Genomic DNA, 13,222 nt, shown 5'->3' with positions numbered 1-13,222 from the left:
AAATGAGGACCTGATGCCGGGGGCTTAAGTGGAGAGCAAATGTTTTGAGAACGATGAGGGCAATGAATGTACGAATGTGCTTTACACAACTGATGTGTGTATGGATTGTGATAAGAGTTGTATGAGCCCCTAATAAAATGATTAAAGAAAGAGAGGAAGGGAGGGAAGGAGAAAGGAAGGAAATGGGGGGAAAGCATTTCTAGTGTGTTTGCAGCAGCTTTGTGTGTATGCAGGTGTACACGAGAGTGCTTCAACGAGTGTGTGGAAAATGGAATGAAAAGATAAATGGAATTTTTCCATGCACTGTTTTGAAGGTGCCATGTGTGTGTACCTTCTTCCTATACGTACACAGGGAGGTTAGTCCAAAAGCATTGCTACACAATCATAGAAAATTTGTTAAACAGAAATATCAATGTTTCTCAACATATCCTCCATTTAGGTCTACATACTTCTGATAGCAATGATTCCATATCTCTACCCTTTCGCTAACGTATCCTGTGCTCTTCACTGAAACTCTTGTTTGAGTTTCAGAAACCAAAACATCTGAAAGGCAAGGTCAGGGCTGTAGGATGGATGAGGTCAGGTTGCCCGAGGACAGGCTCTGAGAACAGGCCTTGCAGCCCTTGAAGAATGAGCAGGTGCATCGCCATGATGGCAACAGACTCACCAGTACTGCTGTCTGTTTGCTTAAAACCTCTCCGTAAACGCCTGGTCATCCTGTGTCCTTTGAGAAAAGGAATCAATATTAACCCTTGGGACTCTCCACAAGTGAGTCACTATAATTTTCAGAGGTGATCTCTGTGCCTTGAATCCTACTGACCCGGAAGATGCCCTGGGAAGAGGCACTGCTTCATGGGACTTGCCCTCTGGATCACACTGGTAGATCTAGGACGTGTCCCCTGGTGTCAGTCATTCATTACCATCACCATCATTTGCTTAGCTCTTGCTTAAAATACTGATGGGAAGATCACTCTCTGAGATCAGCTAACTGATCTTTAGGCAACGCATTTGGCACCTATCCAGCTAAAAGCCTCCTGAGGCCGAGCAGCTTGCTTAAACCTGAAAAATGTTGAACCATGCCAGGTTGTCATTTCAATAAGTATCGCCTCGATTCTATGATCTTGCCCCAGCAGTTTCTGGACTTCAGTAACAGTTTCCTCATTCAGAAAGGCTGATGGTCTTCAGTTTCTGGATTTCAGTAACAGTTTCCTCATTCAGAAAGGCTGATGGTCTTCTATCAAAGATAGCAGTTTACTTCTGAGGTTTTCCTTAAGACACTTCACCCATCAAAAGCCTGTTTTGTTGATTTTGTCTGTGGGACAGCATTCCGATAAACTTGCTGCAAAGCTTTGATAATTTGGGAAAATATCCAGTTGAGCTTTGTTCAAATTTTCCTTGACTCTGACCATAAGGTCATTTTCCCCATGCCCCACTCCCACCCAAGACACCCTCCTGAGACTTACAAGTGAGAAAACTTGTCTGCAGCCATCCACTGGTCATACAGACTGTTTAAAATCCTTTTGTTTGGAATAAAACCAAGCATGTATGAACTCGAAACCTAATAGCAATGTTTTACTTACCCTGGTGTGTGTGTGTGTGTGTGTGTGTGTGTCTAAACTGCACAATTCTAGGGGACCTTCAGACTAAGCCTCATTGTGAACAATTCACCTTTATCTTCCCCCAGCGCCCGAGAACAAGTGCTTCCCGTGGCTGCTGCAATACCCTCTCGATCTTTTGTGTAGAGTATGCCGGTTTTGCTTTCTTTTGGCCTTTCCCGATGATTATAATTTGGATACACTCCTTGACCAGCCTTGCGGTGAATGGATTCTTGCCTTTTTTCCCCCCTCTATTTATTTTTTCCCCTTCTTCTCTGAATGCATTTCACAGATGACCGTCTTCCGAAATAACAACATCAATTAATTTTTAACTTTAAAAAAATCATATTTAGTTCTGAGGCGGCCCTCTCCATTGATGTGCAGTGAGTGGAGGAGGCTGTGCCGGGGCTGATAAGACCCCATCTGTGAATCCTCTTCAGTCAGAGGTGAGGCATTTGACATGTGCCTCACCGCGCTGCCTATTCAGCCAGCCCTGACTCCAGGCAGGCTGACCAACACACCTCACAGGTTCCCCAAACCTGAGCTTCAGGACAGGGCTGAGTTGGGAAGCAGCGTCCCTTTTCAGCTCATCCGTGGGAAGTTGTGATTTGTTATTTTTGTGTAGGTGTGCATGTGCGAGTGTGTAACAGTGCATAGTGTCTCCTCCGCACACATCCTTAGCTCACTCTCATGTTTTCTCATCACATGGTTTTCCCCCTTTTTCAGAATCGGATGATCTCTGCGGGGACCCCACCCTCAGCCAGCCCAGTGCCCCTGCCACGCAGGATGCTCGTGACCCAATAGTCGATGCAGGTGGACTCGAGAGCATCACCCAGTGTCCCCAGGAGCTTTCTCAGATGATGGCTGCAGGTAAATACTGATGGCTCTCACAGGACACACCAAAGCATTCCGTGTCTTCCCTGGACTAGCTGGCCCAGCACCTGTCACCTTTAATGAACATGGAGCCAGCGAAAGTGCAGCTGATGAGAGTCAGAGCCCCTGAAGTCAAGTTTGACACCTTTGGCTGTCTTCAGCCTTGTACTGTTTGCTGTTTTAATTGTTTGCTTGTTTATGGTTTTTTGGGTTTTTTTGGATGGGAGATTTTGCTTCATGAGAAGTGTTTGGGAAAACTCCCTCTAGGAGTGGTGTCTTAATGCAATGATGTTAAAAGGGTTGTAAAGGAGGGGCTATGCCATGCAGTGATATTTCATTAGTTCATTCAGGGCCAGTTCCACAACTGGACAACACTGTTTTTCTTGGGAGTCTATTAGATACTTGGAAGACAGGCCTGCTCCAGAAATCTGCTTGGTGGAGGAGAAATTGGTTAGCTGGGTCTGCTCAGCCACCTGACTGGTTGTGTCAAGAGAGAACTCCTGCTTTGAGTCTCAACCTTGTCATTTACCTAAGGCTGCTCATGGTGCAAAGAAAGGATTCTCTGTTTTTTCCAGTGGTGCCTCCTTTATAATGCAAACACATATCATTAAGTTTCATTCAGAGAACCTTTATACTTATATTTGGAGAAACATCATTATAGATCCCCGGCTGTGTGTGTGTGTGTGTGTGTGTGTGTGTGTGTTGAGACTGCTAGCCGAAGCATCACATATCTGAGAAACGAAATGTCCTCTAAAACAAACATCCTGGCCTATTGACTCTATGTCACTCTTTGCTTCTCCCACAGCAGCCGATGGTTTGGGGAGTATAGCGATAGACACGACCCAGCTCAACATGTCTGTGACAGACCCCACCGCCTGGGCCACTGCGATGAATAACCTGGGCATGGTTCCTGTGGGGCTGCCTGGACAGCAGCTTGTGTCTGGTAAGCCGTCTCCAGGGCTGGAAGATGCATGCCGCTAGGCCAGTGGGCCGCGGGTGACTGATCGGTGCCCAGTAATCTCTCCTCCCAGCAGGTGTGGAGCATGGTCTTTGATTCATGACTGAGGCATGCTTAGTAGGTTACCCTTGGGAGTCTTTACCAGCTCACCTTGGCCTTCTTCGTAGCTGTTCCCGGCACGGTCCACCCGTACTGTTAGTGCTATATACCGTCTCTCTCCCTGTGCGCTGTCGCTTTGCAACGTCACTTGGTTGCAGTTGTTGCTTCACTGATGAGGTAAACGGCTAGTATTTGCTTTCTGGTTTGGAAAACTCTGCCACATGCCTGGTGCCTTTGGATCCCACAGTCATCCTTGGAGACAAGAAAACAACTTATTGTTGTTTCTCTTGTCACCGTTCCCATTTTACCGGTGGGGAGGCAGAGGACCACAGGCCACGTGGCTTGTCCAGCCTCAAATCAGCAGAGTGAGAAGCCACCTCCTGGACCACAAAATGACACCGCACTGGGGACTCATACTCCAGTGTACTGGGGAGGGGAGCGGGTAGAAGTAGCACAAAGTGCAGTTTAACTGGTTCATAAACATGGGAGCACAAGCATATTGGGACTTCCCCCGTGCCCTGTGGCTCCTGCTTCCGGAAGCGGAATGAAGATGCTCACGTGTAAGTGGTTTCTCTGGAGGGGAGCATCGCTAACCAAAATGAAAACATAAACACGGCCCAGCAGTAGGAAGCAATTCACCAGAAGCCCACTGCCCTCCGGTTGATTCTAGCTAAAAGCAACACAGCGGTTCTCAACTCCCTTTTGGGGGTCAAACGACCCTTTCACAGGAGTCACCCAATTCATAACAGTAGCAAAATAACAGTTATGAAGTAGCAACAAATTTAATTTTATGGTTGGAGGGTCACCATAACATGAGTATCTATGAAAGGATCGTGGCATTAGGAGTGTTGAGAAACCACTGCTCTATATGGTGTCTGAGACTGTAAACCTTTAGGGGAGCAAGCATTCTCATCTCTGTCCTGAAGAGTGGCTGGAGGGTTTGAACAGCCAACCTTGTGGTTTGCAGCCCACTGAAAACAGTTGGTATAAAACCAACACATAGAGTCAGGTGCTAAGTAACCATGCAGGCTAGTAGTGGAGGCATTTCCAAAAGGATCAATCAATGGGGCTCTGAGGGATGATGTTATCAGAAAGGCAGGAATTGAACTGTGTCTAAGTAGCATTTGCATATTCACCCAGTCGCTCACTCATTAGTCTACTCACTCAGCAGCAAATAGTCACTGAGGGCTTCGCTTGCTGTCGGGGTCCCGGTGAGAAACCCATTTGGCATGGTCCATGAGGCCTCAGAATTGGCCATGTCTTTGGAGCAGTATGCGGGTGTTATGGTTATTCTGAAAGAAGAGCGATTCCCTGCTGAGCACCAGGTGAGCTGAGTGTTGATGGCGGGCACCACGGAGCAACGGAGAGTTGATGGTGTGCAGCCGCTGTGGTCCACTCCTGCAGACCTGTGTGCTCCGTGCGAGTTAACCGAGCATTCGTCAGTCATAGCCAGAGATGGACAATTAGAACCTGAATGTAGTCGTGTGTACGCGTGTGGCGATGTAGCTCTGTGTATGTACACAGGTGTGTGGTGTACGAATATGCACATATGTCATACAGCATGAAAAACAATATGAGGAAAAGAGGAGAGTGGGTGACAGGAGAGGTTGAAAGATGAAGTTATGAAACAGCATACTCAGAACACTGATCGAGTTTTCCAAAATGCTGGAATGTGTATATAGTTGGAGATTAGTCCATGCATGTGTGTGTATGTATTTGTACACGAATGACATTTTTGGTGACTGGAACATGTAGCTATCCAGACCCATATCCCTAAAGCTAATCTAGAGAGACACGTCCTTTTAATAACTCCAGAGCATAGATTTGTCTTTCACCACCCAAACCTCCCTAGCTGCCTAATTGAAATATTCACGGAGCCAAAATGACTTCACGCCTTGTGTGCACCTCCGTCTCTCTCAGCAGACACAGCACGCTCAGAGTTGGCCACAGCCTCAACAATTCATTCTTTTTGTCCTGTGATTTTGAGTCTTCTGACATTTTAACCGTGACCAATTGATGATTTTGCCTGCGACTTACCAAGGAGAGAGTTACAGCCCTACTCGTTATAGAAGATATACTGTTTCTGCCCTGAATTACCTGCTCTATCTCCTGTATTAGCCAAACCGCTTAAAAAAGGGTTTGTGCCTTTCAGGCCCTTGCTAGCCTGCCCTCCATCGTGCCCAGCCTGCCCATTCGGCTGTCCCTTGCTTTGCTCTCTGAGTCCTGGGTGGAACTGTTAACACACTTGGCTATTAACCAGAGGTTACAACTGGCGTCTACACAGTGGCGCCTCAGAAGCATGGCCTGGCAATCTACTTCTGGGGGGGGGGGGGAAGGGTGCAACCCAGCCATTGAAGGCCCCCTGGAGCGCAGGTCAACGCTGAAACACAAGAGAGGGGTCACTGGCCACTGGAGCCCGCTCGACAGCAGCTTGTGAAGTACTTGCTTGGTCTGCGGCGTCACTGTTACTTCAGAGCAGATTCTGTTTTGTTTTGTGTTTTCTTCTAGTCTATTTTCTATTAAGAGATTTCCAACTGTATTAAATATGAAAGTTAGTGTATGCACGTGTGTCAATATCTTAACTTATTTTTTTCCCATTTTAGTAAAAAAAAAAGTTCAATAATCTGTCAAACTGCCCTGCTGATGGAGAAGTTATGATTCAGGCTGCTAATCTCAGGGTCAGTGGTTTGCAACCACCAACCAGTCCATAGGAGAAAGATGACACTTTCTACTTCTGTAATAACACCAAACAGAAATGTCCTCTCTGGATTGCTCCTGTAAGGGTTACAGTCTGGGGAACCCACAGGGCAGCTCTACTCTGTCCTACAGGGTCCCTATGAGTCAGAACCGACTCTGACAGGGAGGGAGGGCAGTGAAATAAATCTGTCTGGGTTTACTTAAATAGTCTCCTCTTTACATTTAGATCTCTTTGCCTTTTTTTTTTTATCTCTTGCTTGCCAAGTTTCCATGGAGAACGTATTCTCCCTGAGCATGTTCTGTTTGCTGTAAAATGAGGCTAGTAGCTATTCCATGGGTCTGCGGTGGAACCAAACTATCACTTATGTTAACCTCGTTTGCAGAATGACTGCTCATTGTACATATGCATTAAAGACTGGCTCTCCTTTCTTTTGTTTTACCCCTAAATAATATTATAATGAGCATTTCTATGCCCAGAGCTTTTCAACACTTAAAACTATTTCCCTGGAATGGAATCCTGGTTGTAGAACTCGTAGGTCAAAAGGAATGAATATTTGAAAGATTCTTGTTAAATATTGAACAATTTTCAAGCCAATACAAATGTGTTTGAATTCTAATTTGAGAAGCAAAGCTGCCTTCTTACTTAACCTAAAAATCCTTTGATAATTAGCCTTGATGTATTTTTCCTTCACCATCATTCTGTACTCATCTTTCCTCTTTTGTAAGTAGATTATCCTCATTCTGAGCCCACTTATCCGGCAGAGCTCTTGGTGATTGTATCGATTAATCATTTATTAAGAATATCAGTGTTTGGATTTCATAGGTCCCCCAAATAGTTACCTAGTCTGGTTTTTTGTTTGCTTGTTTATTTTTCGTTTGAATGTTGTTCATTTATTTTAAAATTTTAGAATTTATATTTAATTTTTTTCTTTATGAGTTCTCTCTCATCTAAATACTGAAAAGATTTCTACTCAAGTTATATGCCTATTCCTAATTTCCCATGTCCTTTTGTGTTCACTTCCTTCTTTTATCAGAAATTAAAATTAACTTTTGGATTATCTAGTCTGTACTACTCATCTATTTATTTTTATTCTATTGCCACATTGTTTCCATTCTCATAGCTTTATAGTAGATTTACGCGCCCTGTAGCCTGCTTCTCGCCCAGGCACCCCCCTCTCTCGTTCTTTATGGCGGCTCTGCTAGACGAGTGCTGTAATGTTCCAGAGGGACTTGAAGATTATTTAGTGCAACCTTCCGTCCAGGAAATCCTCTCTGTAACACCTCTGACATAATTATGGAGAAGCTGGATTTATGAGCACTTGGCTGTCTCCCAAAGTTTCTGATATTACTGAATGACCAACCAATCTTCCCATATTTGTTCAAATTAAACTGACACTAAATCCCATTGCACACTGTGGCTTCAATTTACTGAGAGATTAAAATTATCTGCAGAGCAAGGCAAACCTTTTTCAATATCCTCCGATTTTATCAAAAGACTTTCCCAGGAAATCAAATAGCTAATTCCTGTCACCTCGTGCTATTTGCTGTGCCATTGCGTCTTCCCACCATCATACCATCTCTGTTTTGCTCCCCTTTCATCTCCACCCAGATGGTCTCTACCATAATGTCATTCCCACATTTTGTGAATTTCCTTGTATGAAATTTGTTTGTTATCCAAAATGTACCATTCCACTGTTATATCCAAACCCTAAATATTATCCACCAAAGTGTTAGATGATCTATGAGATGATATTTACCTCCATCTATTTCTGATGTATTTCGACCTTTCCCACGGGAAGAAGGATGAGGCTTTCTACTCCCATAAAGCCACGGGTCTCGGAAACCCACAGGGGCCGTCCCAGCCGGGCCTACTGTTGCGCTGGGTTGGAATCCACCCGATGGCCGTCGGTTTGGTTGGGTTTTATGCCCATAGTGTGTTTCTATGTTACAGACTTTGTATTGTTATATTTGTTTATATTATTAATACTTGGAACCTTGGTAAAGAGCTGGGCTTTCCGATCTGGTTCTGTAGAATCCAGGGACCCACAGGGTAGTTGAGTAGGGTAGATCTCATGATAAGAATCTAAGTGAACTAACAACAGTGGGAAAACATGGATTTCACAATTCAGCTGCCTACTTTGTAGTTGCTTTTCCCAGGCTTTACTATAATAATTGTTGTACAGCAAAAAGTTTAGAAGGTTGGAATCTAGTATGTAGGATTTTCCAAATATAATGAAACTTTTAAACAGCAGCATCTTTTGAGACACAAGAATCTAGATATCTAAACCAGAGCTTCCTCTGTGGCCTTGCAGAATTCTACTTAGTGTCTCACAGTAACCTCAAGTTTCAAATTGATGCTCTTGGGGCCAGGTGCTGCCGGAACTCATTCTTGTCCTTTTCCATGATGCACACCATTTCTTCCCGGGATCCTCTGCTCAGGGAGTCAAAAGTTAAAATCCAGAATATCAAATCCTTGGACCATTGACCAGGGGTGAATAGTCTTGCTCTCACACAGAGTGCACTGGGAGGTTGATTACTATAAATAGTCAGCTCACTGCCACCCAGTAGCTTCTGATTCACAGCAACCCTACAGGGCAAAGTGGAACTGTCCTGTGGGTTTCTGAGACTCTAAGTCTCTATGGGAGTTGAAAGCTTCATCTTTCTCCCAGGGGACAGCTGGACGGTTCAAACTGCTGACCTTTCATTTGGCAGCCCAATGAGTAACCCATGACACTACCTTAAAATTCAACATCTTACCCTTTGTTTTCCCTTCTTACCAATTCATTACTTGCTCTAGTTTTTATTACTGGTGGGAAATAAGAAACTAATCATATTGGATACAAGAATAGAGAAAATGATCGAAGGAAGTGATCCTGATTGAGCAAACCTAAATAGTGTTTGAGTGGCTCAACAAACAAAGTAAAGAAAGCAAAATTGAAAGAGACTTCGAGTCTTTAGTGACAAACAAGTTCAATTCAACAACAACAGAAAATTATGTAACAAAAAGATCTAAAATCGATTGTGGTGGTGATTGCACAATTATTGTTAATATAGTCACAACTTGAACTGCACGGGACGTGAATTATATGTCAACAGAATGGTTAAAGGTAAATAAATAAATAAACGTTGACGGCTCAAATGTGCCCAGCAGTGCCACATAAGAAACCGCTGGTGATCTGCTTCTGTAAGATTATCGCCATCGAAAGCTGTATGGTGCACAATTCTGTGGCAAACACAAGGGGCTGCCATGTGTCGACATCAATTCCAGGACAGTGGGCCTGGTTTGATGTCAATAGCCCTTTTAATTGCTCCTTGACTCATCCCTTGCTGTTTCTTCTTCAGAAGCTCTAGGGTCACCGCTGTCTCTGCCTTTGTTTCCTGCCACCAGGAGAGGAGCTTAACTTTATAACGCCTGTAAAGGCCTGGCTGGGTGACAGTCTCCTATCTGTCCTCTTCATCAGCCTCTTCTGGTCACTGATACCTAAATTCATTTTAATTCTTCTCTGCATCCTCAGAACCTTTTCCCCTTAGTTCCTGTCTTGGGTTGTTTAATCCTCCCCAGCGCACCTTTATCCTCTTTAATAAGCCCAAAAGTATAAAGAGGCATTTGTCAAATCCTTTCATCTCCTCAAGCATCAGTCTTTTTAAACTGGGATTTACTGAGCCAGATGGTGTGCTGAATACTGGGAATACCAGGCAGAGAACTTACTCTCATGTTGTAGAGTCTAGTGGGAGAAATAAAAGAGTGAATAAGCAAACACAAATCAACATGATAAGTGGGATGCTACTACTGTGTAACGAGTGCTATAGGATGCCGTTGAAGATTATTAATCATGAGAGGACTCTAGTTAGTTACGTGGTTTGATTTTTTTATAAAGCACTTCTGTGAGTTCTGTAGAGGACTGCTGGAGCATGGAAAGGTTGGGCACAGGAGAGCAGAGGGGAGGAGCAGTTGTCCAGATGAGAAAGAATAGCAAGAACCAGTATCATGCAGGTGGTGATGATACGGGAGAGTGAAGGAACCCACGGGACCTTTCCTTGTAGAGACAGAAGGAATTGTTGACTGAGTCCTCGTAGAGTATTAGCAGAGGGAAGAACCAAAGTGGCCCCTACATGGCTCAATGTGAAAAGGGGGTAGGCTGGCCAGGAAGGACAGGAGGGGTGTGGACAGATGGTGGACTTCCTTGTGGATATGTTGACATTTGAGGGCCTATTGAAAGCAGATTTGCAATAAGTAATTAATTAGTAATTAGAGAAGAAGCTGGACCCCACAGGTGGCCTTGGTCGGCATCAGCACATGGATGGTCATTTGGTACAGGTAAGGAATTTCCTGCCTCACCACCCTTCCCTGAACACAGAGCTCATCCTTCAGCTGCTCAGACAGGTGTCAGTCTGGCCTGCAGTTGTGTCATGAAACCTCTCCGACCCACTAGATTTCGGCCCACTACTAGATGTCCAAAGTTGAAAATGAGAGAAGGGGTCATAGTTAAAACACAAAGTGTGTCAATCTATGCCGGAGACCACTTTTTAGTCTACAGAGATGCTGAGAAGAGCTGTCTACTGCTTACTCCCCCGCGTGTTCATTTGCTTTTCTGTAATCGCTGCAGAGATGGATGGCGGCACACTGCCACAGGCATGATAAGGCAACCCAGAGAGCTTGGTGTGTGTAGTAGCGGAGCTCTCTGTAAAGTTGACACTCAGCCCTCCTTGTTCGTAGTACTTTCCATCTCGCGGAAGCATTTCTCATTATCAAGTGTCAGAAAACAAGTAGGCCCCCGACTTATGTTTCCCAATATATGTACCTGATTTCATGGGTTTCTGGCGGTCCTTTCACACATTGCACGGTTATTTACCCTGTATTGGTTTTATTCCGTCACCACCACATTACTGAAGGTTTAAGATGCACCATGTGCTCTACTGGCACAGAGAAACAGCGAGGCACACAGCAGGCAGCCGATGCTTTTTATGGAGGTGTTGTTCCAAAGAAGTAGAACTTACCCAAATAAGTGCACAAAGACTTTTTATATTCCAACTGTGGGGTGTTGCATGAGCAGGTGGAGGTGGGAGAGGCTGGACTTGGAGATATTGAGAGAAGGTTCAGAGAAGGCTTCTCCTCGAATGAGAAATTAGGCAAAGGCATGAGCGATGGATGAGAGCTGACCCAGTCGCTCGGGAGAAGAGTGGGAAGCAAAGAGGAATTTGGCAAGATGGGAGAATTCTAAGAGCAGAATATGGCACGTGCAAAGGCTGAAGTTAGGGGAGGCTGGCTCTTTCAGGAACTGAAAGGGCAGTAGATGTGGGCAGAGTCAGTGGTTGGGATGGATGGGGTCACATTGGCTGGTACTTACAATGAGTCAGGAGAGATGGCCTGCAGCCACATCATGCCTGCCAAAGGAAAGGTTACTGATTTTATTTGAAATATAAGCCTCAAATGAGGCTCTTAAGCAGGCAAGTGATCTCTGACTTATGTCTCTTATTAAACAAACAAAACCCAAAACACGATTTGTTGTATAGACTGAAGAATATTGTATATATATGAATGGCAAGCGAGGAGACTGGTGTGCATTTCGAAGGCTGCCAAAGGTCCAAAAGGAGCCAATGGCGACTAGACCTACTGAGAGAGTGTAGTGGAGGTGGTTTGGAGCAGATGGACTCATTCATTCAGGTAGGGCTGGGGTACAGGGGCCCACCTATGAGCCAGGCACTGCTCCAAGGCCTGGGGGCACACGCACCCTCTTGGAGCTGTCGGTCTAGGGCTGTGATTGTGATGCATGCACATCCACCGCTTGTCTTAGAGAAGAGACTCTGTAGAGCATTTGCTTCTCTCTGCCTGGGCCATGGACTGTAGCAGACAATTGACATCACTTAAAATGAATCAAGGCTTGTCCTCCAGCAACTCTGCATAGATGATAATGGCCAACAGCCTGCATCCCTGTTGGCTAAAGATGCTAAGATGAACTTCCCTGTCTGGTACTTATATAATGTCATACAGGGAGGTGAAATATACTAGTTTTTCTCTTCCATGGAGCAAAGAACATAAATTTATTTGCTTCATATTCAATTGACTTCTTCAGAATTGTCAATGTGCTTTTTTTTTTCCTTTCTGTGTACGCCACAGCAAATCTACTTTATCATCTTCCGCCACTTTTTACCTCTTGGCTCATTTAGTCTTCATGTGGTCTATCATATCCTGATATAGGTAGTAGTCATTAGCCTTTTTAATTATTTTAGTGAAGTTCTTTTTTTTTCTCAGTGTTTTAGATATTTATTTATTTATTTTAATCGTTTTATTAGGGGCTCATACGACTCTTATACAATCCATACATACATCAATTGTGTAAAGCACATTTGTACATTAATTGCCCTCATTATTCTCAAAACGTTTGCTCTCCACTTAAGCCCCTGGCATCAGGTCCTCATTTTTCCCCCTCCTCTCCCCTCACTCATTAGCCCTTGATAATTTATAAATTGTTTATTTTGTCATATCCTGCCGTGCCCAATGTCTCCTTTCACCCACTTTCCTGTTGTCCGTCCCCCAGGGAGGAGGTCACATATAGTTCCTTGTAATCGGTTCCCTCTTTCCAACCCATTCTCCCTCTACCCTCCCAGTATCGCCACTCACACCACTGGTCCTAAAGGGATCATCACCCTGGATTCCCTGTGTTTCCAGTTCCTATCTGTACCAGTGTATATCGTCTGGTCTAGCCGGACTTGCAAGGTTGAATTTGGATCATGATAGTGGGGGGAGGGAGGAAGCATTTAGGAACTAGAGGAAAGTTGTATTTTTCATCGTTGCTACATCGCACTCTATCTGGCTTGCCCCCTCCCAGAGACCCCTCTGCAAGGGGATCTCCAGTGGCCTACAAATGGGTTTTGGGTCTCCACTTCACACTCCCCCCATCATTCATTATGGTAAGATTTTTTTGTTCTGATGATGCCTTATACCTGATCCCTTCGACACCTCGTGATTGCACAGGCTGGTGTGCTTCTTCCATGTGGG

The 13,222-nt window shown here is 44.7% G+C and overlaps 1 protein-coding gene across 2 annotated transcripts in view; it reads left to right on the top strand.

Moving 5' to 3' along the window:
* ENOX1 (ecto-NOX disulfide-thiol exchanger 1) overlaps window positions 1-13,222 on the top strand; it is a 344,421-nt gene that overhangs the window by 100,805 nt on the left and 230,394 nt on the right. For both annotated transcript variants that reach the window (XM_045287120.1, XM_013005981.3), the window contains exons 2-3: window positions 2,322-2,465; window positions 3,274-3,411. In XM_045287120.1, the coding sequence (XP_045143055.1) occupies window positions 2,453-2,465; window positions 3,274-3,411 (151 nt within the window). In that variant the 5' untranslated portion in view covers window positions 2,322-2,452. The remainder of the gene's footprint in view (window positions 1-2,321; window positions 2,466-3,273; window positions 3,412-13,222) is intronic.

This window comes from Echinops telfairi, unplaced genomic scaffold, assembly GCF_000313985.2.
Source record: "Echinops telfairi isolate 266 unplaced genomic scaffold, ASM31398v2 ScPeMD7_11;HRSCAF=52, whole genome shotgun sequence".
Lineage (NCBI taxonomy): Eukaryota > Metazoa > Chordata > Mammalia > Afrosoricida > Tenrecidae > Echinops > Echinops telfairi.
The sequence above is the reverse complement of the archived record's forward strand: the minus strand, read 5'-3'. Positions and strand labels throughout refer to the sequence as shown.